At 46.2% G+C, this 16,240-nt stretch overlaps 1 protein-coding gene across 1 annotated transcript; it reads left to right on the plus strand.

Moving 5' to 3' along the window:
- Positions 1–7,396: 7,396 nt before the first annotated feature.
- On the plus strand, positions 7,397–11,611 carry LOC119307824 (putative pentatricopeptide repeat-containing protein At3g16890, mitochondrial). The gene is made up of 3 exons (XM_037583914.1): positions 7,397–9,572; positions 9,691–9,913; positions 10,503–11,611. Exon 1 carries the CDS (start codon positions 7,420–7,422, stop codon positions 9,466–9,468), a length of 2,049 nt encoding a protein of 682 aa, XP_037439811.1. The 5' UTR covers positions 7,397–7,419; the 3' UTR covers positions 9,469–9,572; positions 9,691–9,913; positions 10,503–11,611.
- Positions 11,612–16,240: the final 4,629 nt, after the last annotated feature.

A 16,240-nucleotide genomic window follows, 5' to 3' on the forward strand; every position in this document is an offset into this window, starting at 1 on the left:
GATTTGTTCGATTGTGTGTTGTTGTTCAATCGGCCGTCACCTCTTATCTATATAAGAGGCGGATGGGCTTCTCGTACAAGAAAAGGACTTGCCTAGCCGTCCAAATCATCAAAACCTAATAAAACATGGACTATTCACGACCCCCGGTCCGGATGTCCGGCTCAAGGCCCGGATGATCCGGCCTAGCCCAGTTTTCTGACAGCAGCTTACTGTTTTGGCTCTAGAATCCATATAGGACCTCGGATTTGGACATTTTCTATATCAAAACCAACCGTCTCGACGAGACACACAACTTTCGTGTTGAAAACTTTTTGATCTGAGGCCATCTTGAGGGCGTTTAGGTCCGTTTTTTAAAGTCTGCAGCAGAAAAACTTGTCCGGACGTCCAGACGATTTCCCAGATTGTCCGGCCTTTACCCGGATCATCCGGCTTCAGCGCCAACCTTCTGGAATCTTGGTGCTTCAATTACCCGGATGATCCGGACCCCGGCCAGGATGATCCGGCCAACATTCCTGCAGCGCACGGTTTTGCCTATAACATTTGCATACGACTTTGGATGGGGACGATCTTTATATCAAAATCGTCCGTTTCGACGAGACGAAGAACTTTGCAGTTGTAACTTTTTCCATCAGAGGCCATCTTAATTAGGTTCCATGCTATTCTCTAATCTGATGTCAACACGAGTATCTCCGAAATTGGCATATCTTTTGCACTTGAGCTCCGTTTTGATCCATCTTCATATTTACTTTGATTATCTTGAAGGGAGCCATTAAATGATGACATGAACTCATAAATTTGACCTCATCTTGGACCATGCCCTTTTTGAGCGTCAACACTCGTGACAACACAATTTGCTAGCTGAGCGTTGGATTTGCCATGCTCATAAAACCGGCATTCGATTTGCAACGAAAAAAAACATAAACAAATTATAGACCTGGATTTTAAACTTCACCTGCCCAAATTTGAAAACTTGAATTGAAGTTGAATTTTCATTCTTGATGTGATTTCAGAATGGTTAGCTGAGAACCCTCCACTAAAACCCTGCAAACCTCTCCACGAGACAGGAGAGAGAGTTAAATACACTCACAGTACCTGTACTCTTCGTATAACCTCACTTTGGTCACTGTATTCTGTCAAACGCAAATTACGGTCATTATGTTAACCTCTGCTGCGCACCATACGGTCACTCGCGTCCAAAACGGCCGTATCTGGCCAGCTGGCATATGCTGACCGCTTTGACCGGTCTGTATTTTGCATTTAGGTCCCTCCACTCCCAGCTGCATCGGCCGCGTCGCTTCGTTCCACTTCATGCCCCATCGCGGAGAGAAAAAAGGGGGAGCAGAGACAGCGGAGGCGATCGAGGTCGACTAGGGTTTCCCGTTGCGGCGGCTACCATGACCGGCGGAGGTGGTCCGTCGGCCGGAGCGAAAGACGCCGCCGACTCGCTGGATGCTGGAGGAAGCAGCAGCGAGCAGAAGCCCTTCCTCCGTCGACCTGATCATGCGCGGACGCCAGCATACGGTGAGCAATCTCGAGTCTTTTGTTCTTTGAGTTATATCTCAACTCTTTGTCGATTTGTTTGTAGGAGTCTCGATTTGTAGTGCGTCGAATCTGTCGATTTTGCTCTGTTAGGGTTAGATGAACGATTTTGCTCTGTTGCTCTGAAATAAAAGAGGGTTTTTGCTCTGTTTTTTGATTTTGCAGAGGAATACAACTATGATTACCCGTGCAGTTTAGGTATAAATCATGGTGGTTTTTTCGTTGGTCAAGGTCGCTACAGGAGTTACTGCAGTGGGAAAACAGCTTGGTATGATTATGTGCCGTCTGCAAAATTGAACATGTCTGAATTGGAAAGAATTGTTGAAGATTTAGGGTATGAGATGGCAGGCAGATTAGATGTGTATTGGTGTTTGCCAGGGTTACAAATTAGCACTGGTGGTTTGAGGAAAATGTACTCTCAAGATGCTTGTGATAATATCAGTGCTTGTGTGGTTTTTGGACATAAGGAAATTCAGTTATATCTTGACCATGATCAGAGTTACAGGAACATTGATTGGGATGATGTTGTGGTCTTTCCTGTTAATGATTTACCTCCTGTGATCAGTCCTAGGAAAGTAAAAGAGGAGAAATTTGCAGAGAGGATGGCTGAGCATAATATGGTAGAGGTGCAAGGTGAATATCATGCAGAGGAGGCTGGGAACATGGAAGATGGGCAAGCTGATGAGCAGCAATTCAATGAGGAAGAAATGGAACAGTATATGGCAGATGCAGAGGAAGATGATGTGGAACCTGATTTTGAAGAGGAAGAGGAGGAATATGCTGAAGAAGAGGATGAGGTAGCTGCTGTGGAAGAGGAACAAGAGGAAGATGCTCAGTCAGCTGTAGATGATGGGAGTATCTCTCATGCTGCAAGAGAAGCTAGTGATTCAGACAATGAGGAAGGCTTTCTGGATAGTGATTATGCTATATCTGATGGAGATGCAGATCTTTTGGAAGATCAAGTTGAAGAAGTGGTAGTAGATATCAAAGGAAAGAAAGTTGTTGACACTGAACTTTCTTCTGATGAGGAAGATCTTCAGATGCCAGATTAAGATGAAGATGAGTTGAAGCATAACTTCAAGTCATTCAGGCCAGAAGATATGCATAACCCTGTGTTCAAAGTTGGACAACTCTTCCAATCACCAGAGATGTTAAGGAAAGCAATTAGAGAATACAGCTGCAAGAACAAAGTTGATATCTCATTACCAATAAATGATAGGAAAAGAATTTCTGCCAGGTGTCAGGAAGGATGTACATGGTACTTATGGGCATCTCATGACAGCAGGACCAAGTGTATGATGATCAAGAGGATGACAAATGAGCACACTTGCTGCAAGAAGTGGAAAGTGAAAGCTTTTACTTCAAGATTTCTGTCAGAGAAGTATGTTGAGCATTTCAGGGCTGATGATCACATGAATATGAGGAACTTCAGCAGGATTGTCCAAAAAGATTGGAACATGACACCCACCAGAAGCAAATTGCAAAGAGCCAAGAGATTAGCAATGAAAGTTATACATGGAGATGAAGAAGAGCAGTATAATCTGCTATGGGACTATGCTAATGAAGTTAGGAGAAGTAATCCTGGTAATACTTTCTATATCTCACTTGACAATGAAGAGAGATTTAGAAGGTGTTATTTCAGCCTTGATGCATGTAAAAGAGGATTTTTGGAGGGTTGTAGACCTGTCATTTGTCTTGATGGCTGCCATATCAATACCAGGTATGGTGGTGTACTGCTAAGTGCCATTGGCATGGACCCTAATGATTGTATTTTCCCCTTGGCATTTGCTTATGTTGAAGTGGAAGACACCCACACCTGGACTTGGTTTCTTAGAGCTGTCAAGCAGGATCTTGCAATTATAAACACTGAGCCCTGGACAATTATGTCAGATAGACAAAAGGTAAATCCTGTTTGTATTCAGTTTCATTGATTTTCAGTTATAGAGGTGTTGTGTTAGTAGTATGCAATGCAGTTTCAGTTAGTAGTATGCAATGCAGTTTCAGTTAATAGTATGCAATGCACTTTCAGTTAGTAGTATGTAATGCAGTTTCAGTTAGTAGTATGCAATGCACTTTCAATTAATAGTATGCAATGTAGTTTCAGTTATTGTTTACTTCAAATCTGCCTGCAGGGACTAATCAATGCTATGGAAGCCTTGTTTCCTCTCTCAAGTCATAGGTTTTGTGTGAGGCACTTATGGCAGAACTTCACAAGAGCTGGTCATAGAGGTGATGTGTTAAAAAATCAGTTGTGGAAATGTGCCAGAAGCACAACTGTTACTGCTTGGGAAGAGAGCATGCAGGAGATGAAGGTTCTCAGCACAAGGGCATATGATTGGCTATATGATCTAGATCCCAACACTTGGGTGAGAGCATTTCAACCAGACTTTGTGAAATGTGACATTCTACTGAATAACAACTGTGAGGTGTTTAATAAGTAAGTGATCAGTGAGCTCACTATCTATATCAAACAGATGCACAACTCCTATTTATTAGTGAGCTCACTATCTATATTTATGCATGCAGGTACATTCTAGAAGCAAGAGAATTGCCAGTCCTCTCTATGATTGACAGGATTAAGGGACAATTAACCAGCATGATGGTCACAAAAAGTGAAGAGATGCTTAAGTGGAATTCTCCAATCTGCCCAAAGATTAAGAAAAGGTTGGACAAGAACACAGAACTATCTAACACATGCTATGCTGAATTAGCTGGAGATGGCATATATTCTGTAGAGGACAAAGGACACACTTACATTGTGGAGATAAATTGCAGCAGCTGCAGCTGTAGAAGATGGAACTTATCTGGAATTCCATGTCCCCACTCAATAGCATGTTGTAGGAGAGAGAGAATATCACCAATTGAGCTAGTTCACAAGTGCTATTCCATTGAATTTTACCACAGGACATACTCCCATTTTATTGTGCCTTGCAGAGATAGAAGAGAGTGGACAAAAATGAATGGATGTCCTATTGCACCACCTCTTTATGTCAAAAAAGTTGGAAACCCATGCCATAATAGGAGGAGGGCTCCTGAGGAAGTTGCAGATGGGAGAGGTGGAACTAGAATGACAAGACATGGTGTAGTTATTCACTGTGGGCACTGCAAACTACCTGGGCATAATAGGACTTCATGTTCTGATCTTAAAGCTGGAATACCACCTTATGTTCCTCCCCCAAAGCAGCAAGTTAGGAGAAGGAGAAGGACATCACCAATTGTTGAGGAAGAACAACAAGCAACTAATGTGGTTGAGGGGCAGCAAGAGTCAGCAGCTAATGCTGAAGAGGGGCAACCAACAGAACAGACACAGAAAGAGCCAGTCATAACACAGGATTTCACTGACCAAGTTCCTCTCTCTGCTGTCTACAATCATGATATGCTGAATGAAATGATGATGCAGGTACATTCCTGTTCTGTTCACTTTGACAAGCTTATTCTTTTAAAGCTTATTCTTTTGTCTTCTCCATGCTTTGATAGAAAGTGCATCAAGTTCAGTTTGTATTCTTTTAAAGCTTATTCATCTACATATATGTTGCAGAGACCTTTGCCAAAGACATCTACTTCTACTCCTAGGCCATTGCCAGATAGCTCTTTTATTGCTAGTGCTAGAGATGCACTAGGTACAGGAAGAGCAAGCACCTCTACAGCTGCAGGGGACCTTGCTATGAAAACTGCAGCTATGAGAATTGCAAAGGAAAAAGTTTTTGCAGCCCAAAGAGATGCAACACTGGAGCAAATGTATCAGTCGTATGAGATGCAAGCTGCTGCTGTGCTTGCCAGAAGAGAAGCAGAGAAGGCAAAGAAAGAAGCTGAGAAGACAAAGAAAAGAGAAGAAGCACTAGCAAGGAAAGAAGAAGAGAAGGCAAAGAAGAGAGCAGAAGCAATGGCAAAGAAAGATGAAGAGAAGGCAAGAAAAGCACAACAAATGGCAGCAGAGATAGAAGAAAGGAGGAAGGCTGCAATTGCAAGGAGAGAAGCACATGAACAAGCAAAGCAGAGGGAGGCTCAGGAGAAGTTAGCAGCTGCACAAGCAAAAAAGCAGCAAGCAGCAGCAAAGAGGGCTGCTTCTGCACAAGCAAAAAAGAAAGAAGCAGCAACCAAGAAGCCCAAGAGGGTGAACATGTTTGATGAACTGAGATGAATGTTCATTCTGTACTTTAGTTGCTTAAGTATGGTGATTAGTAAAACTATGGTCTTCATTTTGTTGTTGAACAAAGCACTGATGATCTTCATTTTGATGCTCAGATGGAGCATGTAGTTGAGCTTCATTCTACTCTTACAAAATGCAGTATGAATCTCAACTTTGTAATGCTTCTGAATTGGATATTGATATGTCATGAAGCATATTGACCATGTTGATCCTTGTTTATGTGTCATATTCTGGTTATAATGTTTTGCAATGCTTATGTTCATGTTGATCATGTTGTGATGTTCATGTGTCAATGTTGATCATGCTCATGTGTCAATGTTGATCATGTTGTGATGTTGTGTTGATGATGAATGCATCGAGGCTCGAAGGCGAGTCAGAAGATTGTTGATGATGAATGCATCGAGGCTCGAAGGCGAGACGGAAGATTGTTGATGATGAATGCATCGAGGCTCAAAGGCGAGTCGGAAGATTGTTGATGATGAATGCATCGAGGCTCGAAGGCGAGACGGAAGATTATTATTCATAAATGTTTTGCATGCATAAAACTTATATTCATATCCATCTTATCAAACACATATCATAGGAAACACAAAGATCACATCGAACATAAATTTATTCATCACAAAGAACACAAAGATCACTTCATAAATTGCATAATTTCCTGCATACATATTACCCAACACATGTCTTCATACACAAAGATCACATCTTCAAGACTGCAACTCCAAAGAACACAACAAGTGCAAACAGCAAAGCAACTATCATCTTCAACACAACCACAATCTCATTTCCCACTACAACTACAGACCTTCTCATCTCTTTTACCCCTTCTTGATCTTGCACCATACGATGGTCATGTCCCAGCCCTCCCTGATGCTCATCTCCTCCCTGATGCTCATCTCCTTCCTGCTGGCCATGCCCCTGCCCAACATGATGCCCATGCCCCCCCAGATGGCCATATTTCACCAAATACAGAACATATGAGAGCTCCCAATGCCAGAAATCACAGCCCCCTTTCTTTGGCTGCACCGGAAACAATAATAAACCATGAACATTATGGATTTGCAGTGGAAACAGTAACACTATGGATTTGCAGTGGCAGAAATACTCACATTATGGTCCATGCATTTGTTGAAGAAGATGTTTGTATGCTTCGGGGTTTGCGACAAGAATCGCTTCACAAGCACGCCGCAGTCAGGGCACTTGATCAGAGGAAGCACAACAGCAGCAGCGCCGGACGAGCTCGCGCTGGACATGGCCTTCGTGGAGGAGCTTGCGGCGGAGGACGACACAGAAAGCGGCGGGGGAGGACGGGACAGAAAGCGGCGGCGGAGGAGATATCCTGCGTGCCGGCGAAGATGCAGAGAGGCTCGACGGCGGCGTCGGCGAGGCCGAGACGGCTGGGCGGGCTAGGGATTTGGAGTGCGTGAGGAGGGGAGTGGGGAACGAACGCAGCTGGGAGTGGAGGGACCTAAATGCAAAAAACACACCGGTCAAAGCGGTCAGCGTATGCCAGCTGGCCAGATACGGCTGTTTTCGACGCGAGTGACCGTATGGTGCGCAGCAGAGGTTAACATAATGATCGTAATTTGCGTTTGACAGAATACAGTGACCAAAGTGAGTTTATACGAAGAGTATAGGTACTGTGAGTGTATTTAACTCCAGGAGAGACACCGCGCCACTCCTCAAAACATTTTGTCTGAATTTCTTCCGCCTCCCGGTCGAAGCGGATGGCGATGGCAGGCAGGAGGCGCCCCGATCTCCTCCTGCGCCGCCGCAGCAATCTCTCAGCCCGTAACCCGCCGATATCCAACTTTTCCACCGTCTCCGGCCGGAGTCCGCCCGAACCCGCCGACCCGGCCCGCGCGGCGTCGATCCTGGCCGAGAAGGACTGGTTCGCGCGGCTCAACTCGGAGCTCGCCGCCGCGCTGCCGCGCCTGGGCCCGCGCTTCGTGGTCCGCGTGCTGCCCGCCGCCGTGCCCCTCGAGCCCCGCCTCTGCGTCCGCCTCTACGTCTGGGCGTCGCGGTTCGGGACCCACTTCGCGCGCGACGCCTCGGTGCGGCGGGCCCTGGAGGACGCGCTGTGGCGGCGCGGGCCGCTGGTGCTGTCCGCGGCGCTGGTGGCGGAGGTCAGGGGCTGCGGGTGCGAGGTCTCCGAGGAGCTGCTCTGCTCCATGATCGCCAGCTGGGGCAGGCTGGGCCTCGCGCAGTACGCGCACGAGGTGTTCGTGCAAATGCCGCGCCTCGGGCTGAGGCCCAGCACAGCGGTGTACAACGCCCTGATCGCCGCGTCTGTGAGGGCCGGCACCATCGACACGGCGTACCTCAGGTTCCAGCAGATGCCTGCGGATGGGTGCCAGCCGGACTGCTTCACCTACAACACACTCGTTCACGGGGTCTGTCGTAGTGGGATCGTCGATGAGGCTCTCCGGCTGGTGAGGCAGATGGAGGGCGTCGGGATCAAGCCGAATGTGTTCACTTACACGATGCTGGTTGATGGGTTCTGCAATGCTGGCAGGCCAGATGACGCACTTCATGTGTTCAATACGATGAAGGATAAGGGTGTATCGCCGAATGAGGCCTCGTACAGGACTTTGGTTCATGGTGCATTCCGGTGCTTGGGGAGCCACAAGGCGTATGAGATGCTTAGTGAGTGGATAGGACGTCAGCCTCCACTGCACCCAAGTGCGTGGCATACTATGCTGTATTGCTTATCAAAGAACGGGATGGCCAAAGAGTTAGTTGAGGTCGTGAAGAAGATGAAAACTAGGGGTCTTCTCCTTGACAATGCAATGTTTGGCATTGTGGTCTCTTGTGCTGTGAAGTGCCTGGAGTTGAGTGATTTGTGTGAGTTGGTTGATGATTTCGTAAAGAAAGGCGGGAATCCTGGATTTCATGTCTATATTATGATCATCAAATCCTTACTGGACTGCAAAAGTTCTTCAAAGGCAAACCACTATTTAGAGCGCATGGTTTTGGATGGGCTCTTGTCTAGTGTGGCATCTTATAACATGGTGATAGATTGCTTTGTCAAGGAAGGTGCAGTGGATAGGGCAGTGGAGATTATAAAACAGATGCGAGAGAAAGGTTTCCTTCCAAACCTTGTTACCTTTAATATACTGATAAGTGGTTACTCAAAGTTAGGGGATGTACATAATGCAAAGGCCGTTCTTAAGATGCTTATGGAACATGGTTTCATGCCAGATATCATTACTTTTACCTCCCTCATTGACGGGCTATGCCATGCCCATCAAATGGATGATGCGTTTGATTGCTTCAGTGAGATGGCAGAGTGGGGTGTTAGACCAAATGCTCATACTTACAATGTACTAATGCGCGCGCTTTGTTCAGTAGGGCACGTTAACAAGGCCATTGATCTTCTTAATAAAATGAAAATAGATGGCATTACTCCCGATGCATATTCCTTCAATGCTCCCATTTTGAGTTTTTGCAGAATGAAGAAAGTAGATAAAGCTCGTAGTATTTTTAATGCCATGCTGAGATTAGGTGTTGTTCCAGACGGTTACACATGCAACATCCTGATTAAAGCTCTGTGTTATGAAAGAAGAGTTGATGATGCCAAAGAAATTCTAGCTGCAACTGAGTCTAGTGGCTGTACTGTGACCGATCATCATCACTCATACTGGCCAATTGTTTCTGCACTTACTAAAATGGGTCGATTCAGTGAGGCAGGACAGTTGATGAACAAATGTCACATCAGAAATGTTCAGTTGGATTGTGGTTCTAATCGTACCAGAGAGCCTGCAATGCATGCCTGAGTTGTCAATGTGTGAGTTGTGATTTGGTATCTACGTGCTATTTGGTACATGAATGATGCCCTCCTCCTGCAATGAAGGCTCGCAACAGGCTCATCTTTGCTAAGGTGCAGTAGACCAACATCACTGTCCATAACCGCTCCTTGCAATCTGTTTTGATGATATTTCATTTGTCCTGCTCTTTTTCTTATCGAGCCAGGCATAACTGTTAAATCTTATTTGCAGATGAATCACTTGGAACTTCTCGGCGCCCATTGCTTTGTACTCCCTCCGTCCCAAAATTCTTGTCTTACATTTGTCTAGATATGGATGTATCTAGTACTAAAACGTGACTTGATACATCCGTATCTAGACAAATCTAAGACAAGAATTTTGGGACGGAGGGAGTATTGCATTTCAGGAATGATATGGATTTGCACATTTCCGTCTGAAAATCTTTGCAGAAGAAGTGAGTATGTTTCTTCTAGCTCTTTGCATGTTTCGGTGAATTCTCTACTTAAAGGGATGAACTTCATGCAAAAATTTATAGCTGCTGTTAATTTACGAATACTGGAGAGGAAAGACGCAAGCTAACAAAAAGTGAATTTCATGTACTTCTAGGACTAGTTTCATTTTATTTTGGGTTGTATATGGAAATTGAAGTAAAGAGGATTAGGGAATTTAGTTTGAAACAAAGGGTGGTCAGAAATTTCTAGTAGTCAGTAAGCATGTAACATCAGGTGCAAGATTCCTATAGTTCTATGTACTTTTAGAGTCTTAAAGCTGCTCACACACAAATTTGGCCGTGGAGACGGCGATGCTTTCTGTATTGAATTTGGATTGGCAGAAGTATCCCGAGAAGTGCAGTCTGTAGCTTAATATTATGTGTGTTGCGCAAAGTTATCTGTGCCTTGGCATATTAAGAAGCGACCTTGGAGTGGTAATAAAAGATGCAACACAGCAATGTTCAATTGTAGCTGCACTAATTTGTCTCAACTTCTCATTGAAGATGAAGACTTTATTAAAAAATTCTCATTTATCTCATTGTTTTCTTGCAGGGCTGCTGATTTCCAAAAGGATTCTTATGCTTGTGTGCAAATGCTGTTCTTTTGGAAAACAAACATTTCACATCATGCAAACTCGATGCTGTGGAGGATAATTGCTTCCAAATCCTCCTTGAGTATCTGGTGTTTCAGACTGCACCCCAACAGCGCTCCATGATGACTATGTCTACCAGTCATGGGGGAGTTTCTTATGTGAATTCTCATCGCTGCTCAACTTCTGTTCAACCTGACGGGGGCTAGTTTCTGTTCTTATTCATGACCTGTTGATGGTGAGGAGGTGCGTTATTCTGGTCTTGAGGCAACTTAGAGCGTTGAACTGACACCTGGAGATGAATAACGCCGATTCACATGTGTGGCCTCCTGTACCCAGTTGTTACAGCTGTATATACACCAATTGTTGCAGTTGTATATACAGTTGCTGATAGAATTGATTCTAGAAACTACATTCGTTACTTCAGACCAGGATGCATATATAAAGCTTAATTGGTCAGACGTCTCCTATCATGTGTGATCTCCTGAACCACATTACTTCACATGCAGGATCCTCCATGTTGTTACAACGGTTTAGTATACATTTTGTTTTAAATTTCATGGGATTCTTTGTTTGGACCTGAACCTGTTCTTTATTTATTTTTTAGAGAAACGAGGAATCTTGAATAAACCAATCATGTGCATGATTCTGTTATTACAGAAACCAAAGGTGGCATAAGCATATACATATAATAGGTTTCTTTAACACTTCGATCGGTGCCTACTAGATTTTGTTTCAGAAGAAAACAATTCACAAAGAATGATACGTACTATACATAAGACCTGGCTGTGGTCACTAACTGTCCCCAGCAATATTGCTGTTAGAGAAGTGGATCTTTTGTGGATGTGGTCACCAACTGTCCCCAGGTAGTTGAAGGCTTGAGGTGGAGGATAATGATGATAGTGGACTGCAATCTGATGCGGCATGTATGCTCCAATCTCCTAGCAGTTCTTCTGAGAAGTGGTGATTCCCACTCTACCTTTATTCCCTGAAGAGATGTGTGCAGAATAACATGGAGAACGTGGGAACTAGAGCTGCTGCATTGACAAGGAAGAGGAACCTGGATGGTACTCCTATTAGCCCTACCAATTCTTTTGATGCCTTATCCAATAAACAATTGATGCTTAGAGCTGCTAAGTTGGTTGTGATTATTCCTGATGATGATTTTACTTGTGTGGAAATTATTAGGGAACTTGAGAAAACCAGGATGAATAATGATATTGATATTCCTGTTGTTGCTGATGCTAATGTTAATAGTACTTTATAGTTTATACATAACTAATCAGAAAGGGGTGGGCACCCCCATTGAGATAGACCAGAGGTTTATTGCCTCTATTAATGAGGATTCTTTTTACAGTTGTTATGTCCAAGAAGAAAAGAACTAGGAAAGTTAATGTGGTTGTGTCTAGGCCCGTGACCAGTACTCCAACCCTAATAATGCTGCTAGTTCTGCCCATCCTCTGTCTACCAGGGTGGGAAACCCTCATAGATAGAATTGAAAGAAGGGGGGTGGGGGACCGACGCGGATTTTTGGGACATGGTTCCACGCGAGGATGAAATCTGGGCTGTCCGTCTATGCTATGAGATTAGCACTTAATATAGTGAATTAAGAAATACTAAAATGATACAGTGGGTTAATTTGATGAATACACGTTTATGATACGCGAAGTATGTGGGTGGGTGGGATAGGCATCTATTTAAATGGCGTTGTCTTTTATGGCTCGTCTGGCAGTTGGAGTGAATGCATGCACCCTCATAATGCGATGTTTTGATGAATAGTAAATGCAAGTGATGTGCAGTGTATTCAACTGCTCTCAATTGTTGAAGTCTAGTTGCTACGAATGAGGCATTGATCCGTTGATGGATATATTGTTTAGTGCATTCACACATCTGAAGAGATTGAGTGGTGAACTAATGAAAAAAAATCACATAAACTACACTATTAGTAGGCGGGAGAAGCAAAGTTCACTTAGTGAACAGTTGGGTTGGGGTACCACGTCTTAATAGTTCACTAAATGCACATGTGGTCTCATATGATTATGATCATGTTTGATTTTTGTTTTCTTAGCTCGACCGTTATTGTTGTCTGTTTATACAATACTTCGGCTTCGCACGCCTAGGTCCATCGCCACCTCTCACTTCTCGAACAGAATCAAGCTTAGCTTAAGAACATATCCATCATGTGCCTCGCCAATCTGCTGGCCATTGCCTTACTATTTGTCTAGACACAGAGGCTGAACCCCTCTGCAAAGGGAGCCTCAGTCGGTGTACCAATAATCCATCGCATTGCTATCCCATATGTTTTCCCCTGCGCCATGCATTGTAGTAGTATGTATCTACTACGTAGTACGCACTGCTTGCTCATCTAGGACGCAGGCAGAAAATGGTCAACCGATAATGTATCTACAACGGTTGCATGTATGCACCATCATTATGGAATGTTTATTTCCGCGCGGTCGCTAACTACGCGAGCTCTAATCACCTCTACCGTGCCATAGACATGAAAATAAATATCTCAATGGAACCAATAGCGGTTTAATTGGACACCAAGATAACTTAAATGGCCCCTGCACACCCATCAAGCCACCCAGCTGAAAATGAACACCGGCGGTCCTTGTTGGCGTTAACCACCTGCTACAAATAAGTGAGCTGCTCTAGTCTGCCTAGTGGGCCACGGTCACTCATTGATTGTGGGAATACATCATATATTAGAAATAATTCATCCTGAGGAATGCATATACCTGACAAGTGATATGAATACGCATGCATCACGACGCAATGGACGGGTGTGATATCAGCCTCGCGTGGCTGCATGTCCACTCGCGATTTATCGGGTGGGGGACCGGCTTCCTGCCTCTCTTGTTTAGGTCATTCCCTTGATTTCCTTGTGCTCCAGGAAACTATGAAAAAGAAATCTTCTGCTGGTTTCTTTAGAAATTGGATCTTTATGAGTTATTTTGTGGGAAGTGATTCCTTCTGTGGGAAAAGCTGGAGGGATTTTGTGATGTGAAAAAGAGAGGTTGGAGATTATGTCCAGTGAGCATGGCATATACTCCCTCCGTTCCTAAATATAAGTCTTTGTAGAGATTTCATTATGGACTATATACGGAGCAAAATGAGTGAATCTACACTCTAAAATGTATCTGTATACATCCGCATGTAGTTCATAATGGAATGTGTACAAAAACTTATATTTAGGAACAGAGTGAGTACTATCATGCAACTACTTCTATGGGATGTTGGGAAAGAAAAACTAAGTGGGGCCTATTGTTTGTCTATGGGGCCGCACATGAGGAATTCAAAGATGAGCTCCCGATGGAGCTATCTGCCTGCTATTTTAACATCCTTAGGGCAACTCCGACGGGGCTGTCCATTTCGCCCGCCCATGTTTATTTGGGTCAGCACGGACGGAAATACTGGCCCAACGCGCCGACCCGTTCCCAAAAGCTGTCCGCTTCGCGTCCGCGCTGACCCATTTCCGGCCCAAAATTGCGCCTGAAATGCATTGGCCCGGACGCGAAGCGGACGCGCCGCGCGTCTCCTCGCTGTCTGCCATGGTCTCACTTGGCGGCCACCCAACTACCGCCCGTCGTCACGACCACCGACACCGGGCCCACTAGTCAGCCAGTGGAAGCGTCTTTTTTTAACCCACGTGTGCGGTGGGGGGCGGCCTCATCCACTTCCGTCCACATTGGCCCTGCCACCCCCTTCTTGCTTCCTCGCTGGCGACACCGCAAACCCTAGCAATGGGCCTCTTCGGCAGCAACTCCGGCAGCGGCAAGGGCAAGCTGACCCCCGACGCCTCATCCTCCCGTGCTCCTCCTCCCCCTCCTCCTCCGCCACCGGCGCGTCAACGGCCAGGTCGCCGTGTCTGCACATCCCGGTGCACCAAGCGCGATGGCACTGGGAGTACAGGCAGCCGCCGTCTTACCCCGACGTGACACTGCCGCACCACTGGCACCTCGATCCGCAATGGATCCCGGTGCCGGCGGTTCCGCGGACATAGCGGGCGCACGACAAGGAGGTGAGCAGGCGTCGGGTGCAGTTCACCCCGGCGCAGCGGTGGATGCCCGAGTATGTCGCCGACTCTCTCAACTGGGAGGCCTGGTTTGCCCTCGAACATGAGGAGCAACGGCGGCGGGACTTCGACGCCAACCCGCAGTTTCCACCGCCGCCCATGCGGGTAGAGCCGGAGGAAGAGGAGGAGGAGGCGGAGTACCAAGCCGTCCACGAGGAGGCCCTGCAGCACGCTCTGGAGGCTAGTCGGCTCGAGGAGGACGCACATTGGGATGGGCTGGAGCAAGCCCTTGCATTGTCGGAGGAGGCCTACACGTGGACCGCCGAGTACCGCGAGTGGGTGAGCGCGCCTCCGGTCCACGACGCCGCGACGCCGAAGGAGGAGGCGGCCCACCTTGAGCGCTGGAAGGCGCATTGGCTCGCCCAGGAGGAGGCCAACGGCGAGCGACAGATGCTCCGGGAGCAGCTGCTGCATCGCGACGCGGAGGCGCTGCGGGTTGAGGAAGAGGAGGGTGAGGAGGAGCGCGCCAGGCGAGCCGCAATGCCGGCGCCCCAGCAGACGCCGGAGGAGGTTGCCCTCGCAGCGTACGAAGCGGCGTTCGGGTGGGCTGGCCCTGCTCCCGTCTTCATTGACCTCATAGGCGGCGATGGCGACGTCAAGGGCAAAGGCAAGGCGGACGACGTCTAGGGCAGCGTGCGGGCGCAGACTTTTTTTATGTTTTTAATTAATGTTTAATTAGGTTTAAGTGGACTTTGGCCGGCGGTTAACTGACCACTTTAATGTTTAATTATGTTTATTTCTATGACCTGTTTTTTTCTACGTCAGCATATTTGGGTCCGCCTTCCGTTGGGCGGTCAAGCCGGCCCATATGAAAATGCGGACGCGCACGTCCGCCTGGCCGACCCAAATGGACGAAAAGCGGACAAAACACGCGCCCGTTTGGGTCACCGCGTTGGTGTTGCTCTTACACATTGTGGGGAGAAAAGCAACAAGCTTCAACATTCCCGTGCTATGGATATCTTTAATTTGATTATCCATAGTATTGGGCTGAGAGAGATTCACATAAATGGCGGCAATACACTTGGACCAGCAAACATAAACATCCCAGCTTAGAGCATCTCTTACTGAACCCCTAAAAAGCGTTAGAGAAGTAAAATTTTGGTTTTACTCCTTCAAACAACACTTAACCGATCTCCTAAAATTGTTAGAGGAGGATAATTTTTACTCTGGGCCTGCCCCGACCCTTAAATACACTCGGCTGCCCACCGTTGGAGTAAAAATCTCACATCTCTTCCCCATCGCCCGACCTTACTCCAAAGTCCGCATGTATCTCTGCCCATGAGTGCCGCGTCGAAAAAGAGTGTTGGCAGTACAAGCTCTATAGGTCGGGGCGACGACGGTCATCAACCTTTGCTCCAGCGACATCGACGACTTCAGGTCTGATGGCGACGGAGACAGCGAAGCGGTGGCGGTGGAGCGGGCGAGGGCACTTGCCCCATGAGCGACGAGGAATGGGATAGGATGATTGCCAAGATCACTGATAGTGATGATGGGTAGTTTGTTTAATTTTTATGTAATCTTTAGTTTAGATTTGGTTAATTGTTATCTAAAATAGTTTATGCTAGTGGTTGAATTGAGTTCGAATCAAGTATGATGGACTAGTTTGATCAAATTTGCACCAAA

The sequence above is a fragment of the Triticum dicoccoides genome, chromosome 5B, assembly GCF_002162155.2.
Source record: "Triticum dicoccoides isolate Atlit2015 ecotype Zavitan chromosome 5B, WEW_v2.0, whole genome shotgun sequence".
In the NCBI taxonomy this organism is placed as follows: Eukaryota; Viridiplantae; Streptophyta; class Magnoliopsida; order Poales; family Poaceae; genus Triticum; species Triticum dicoccoides.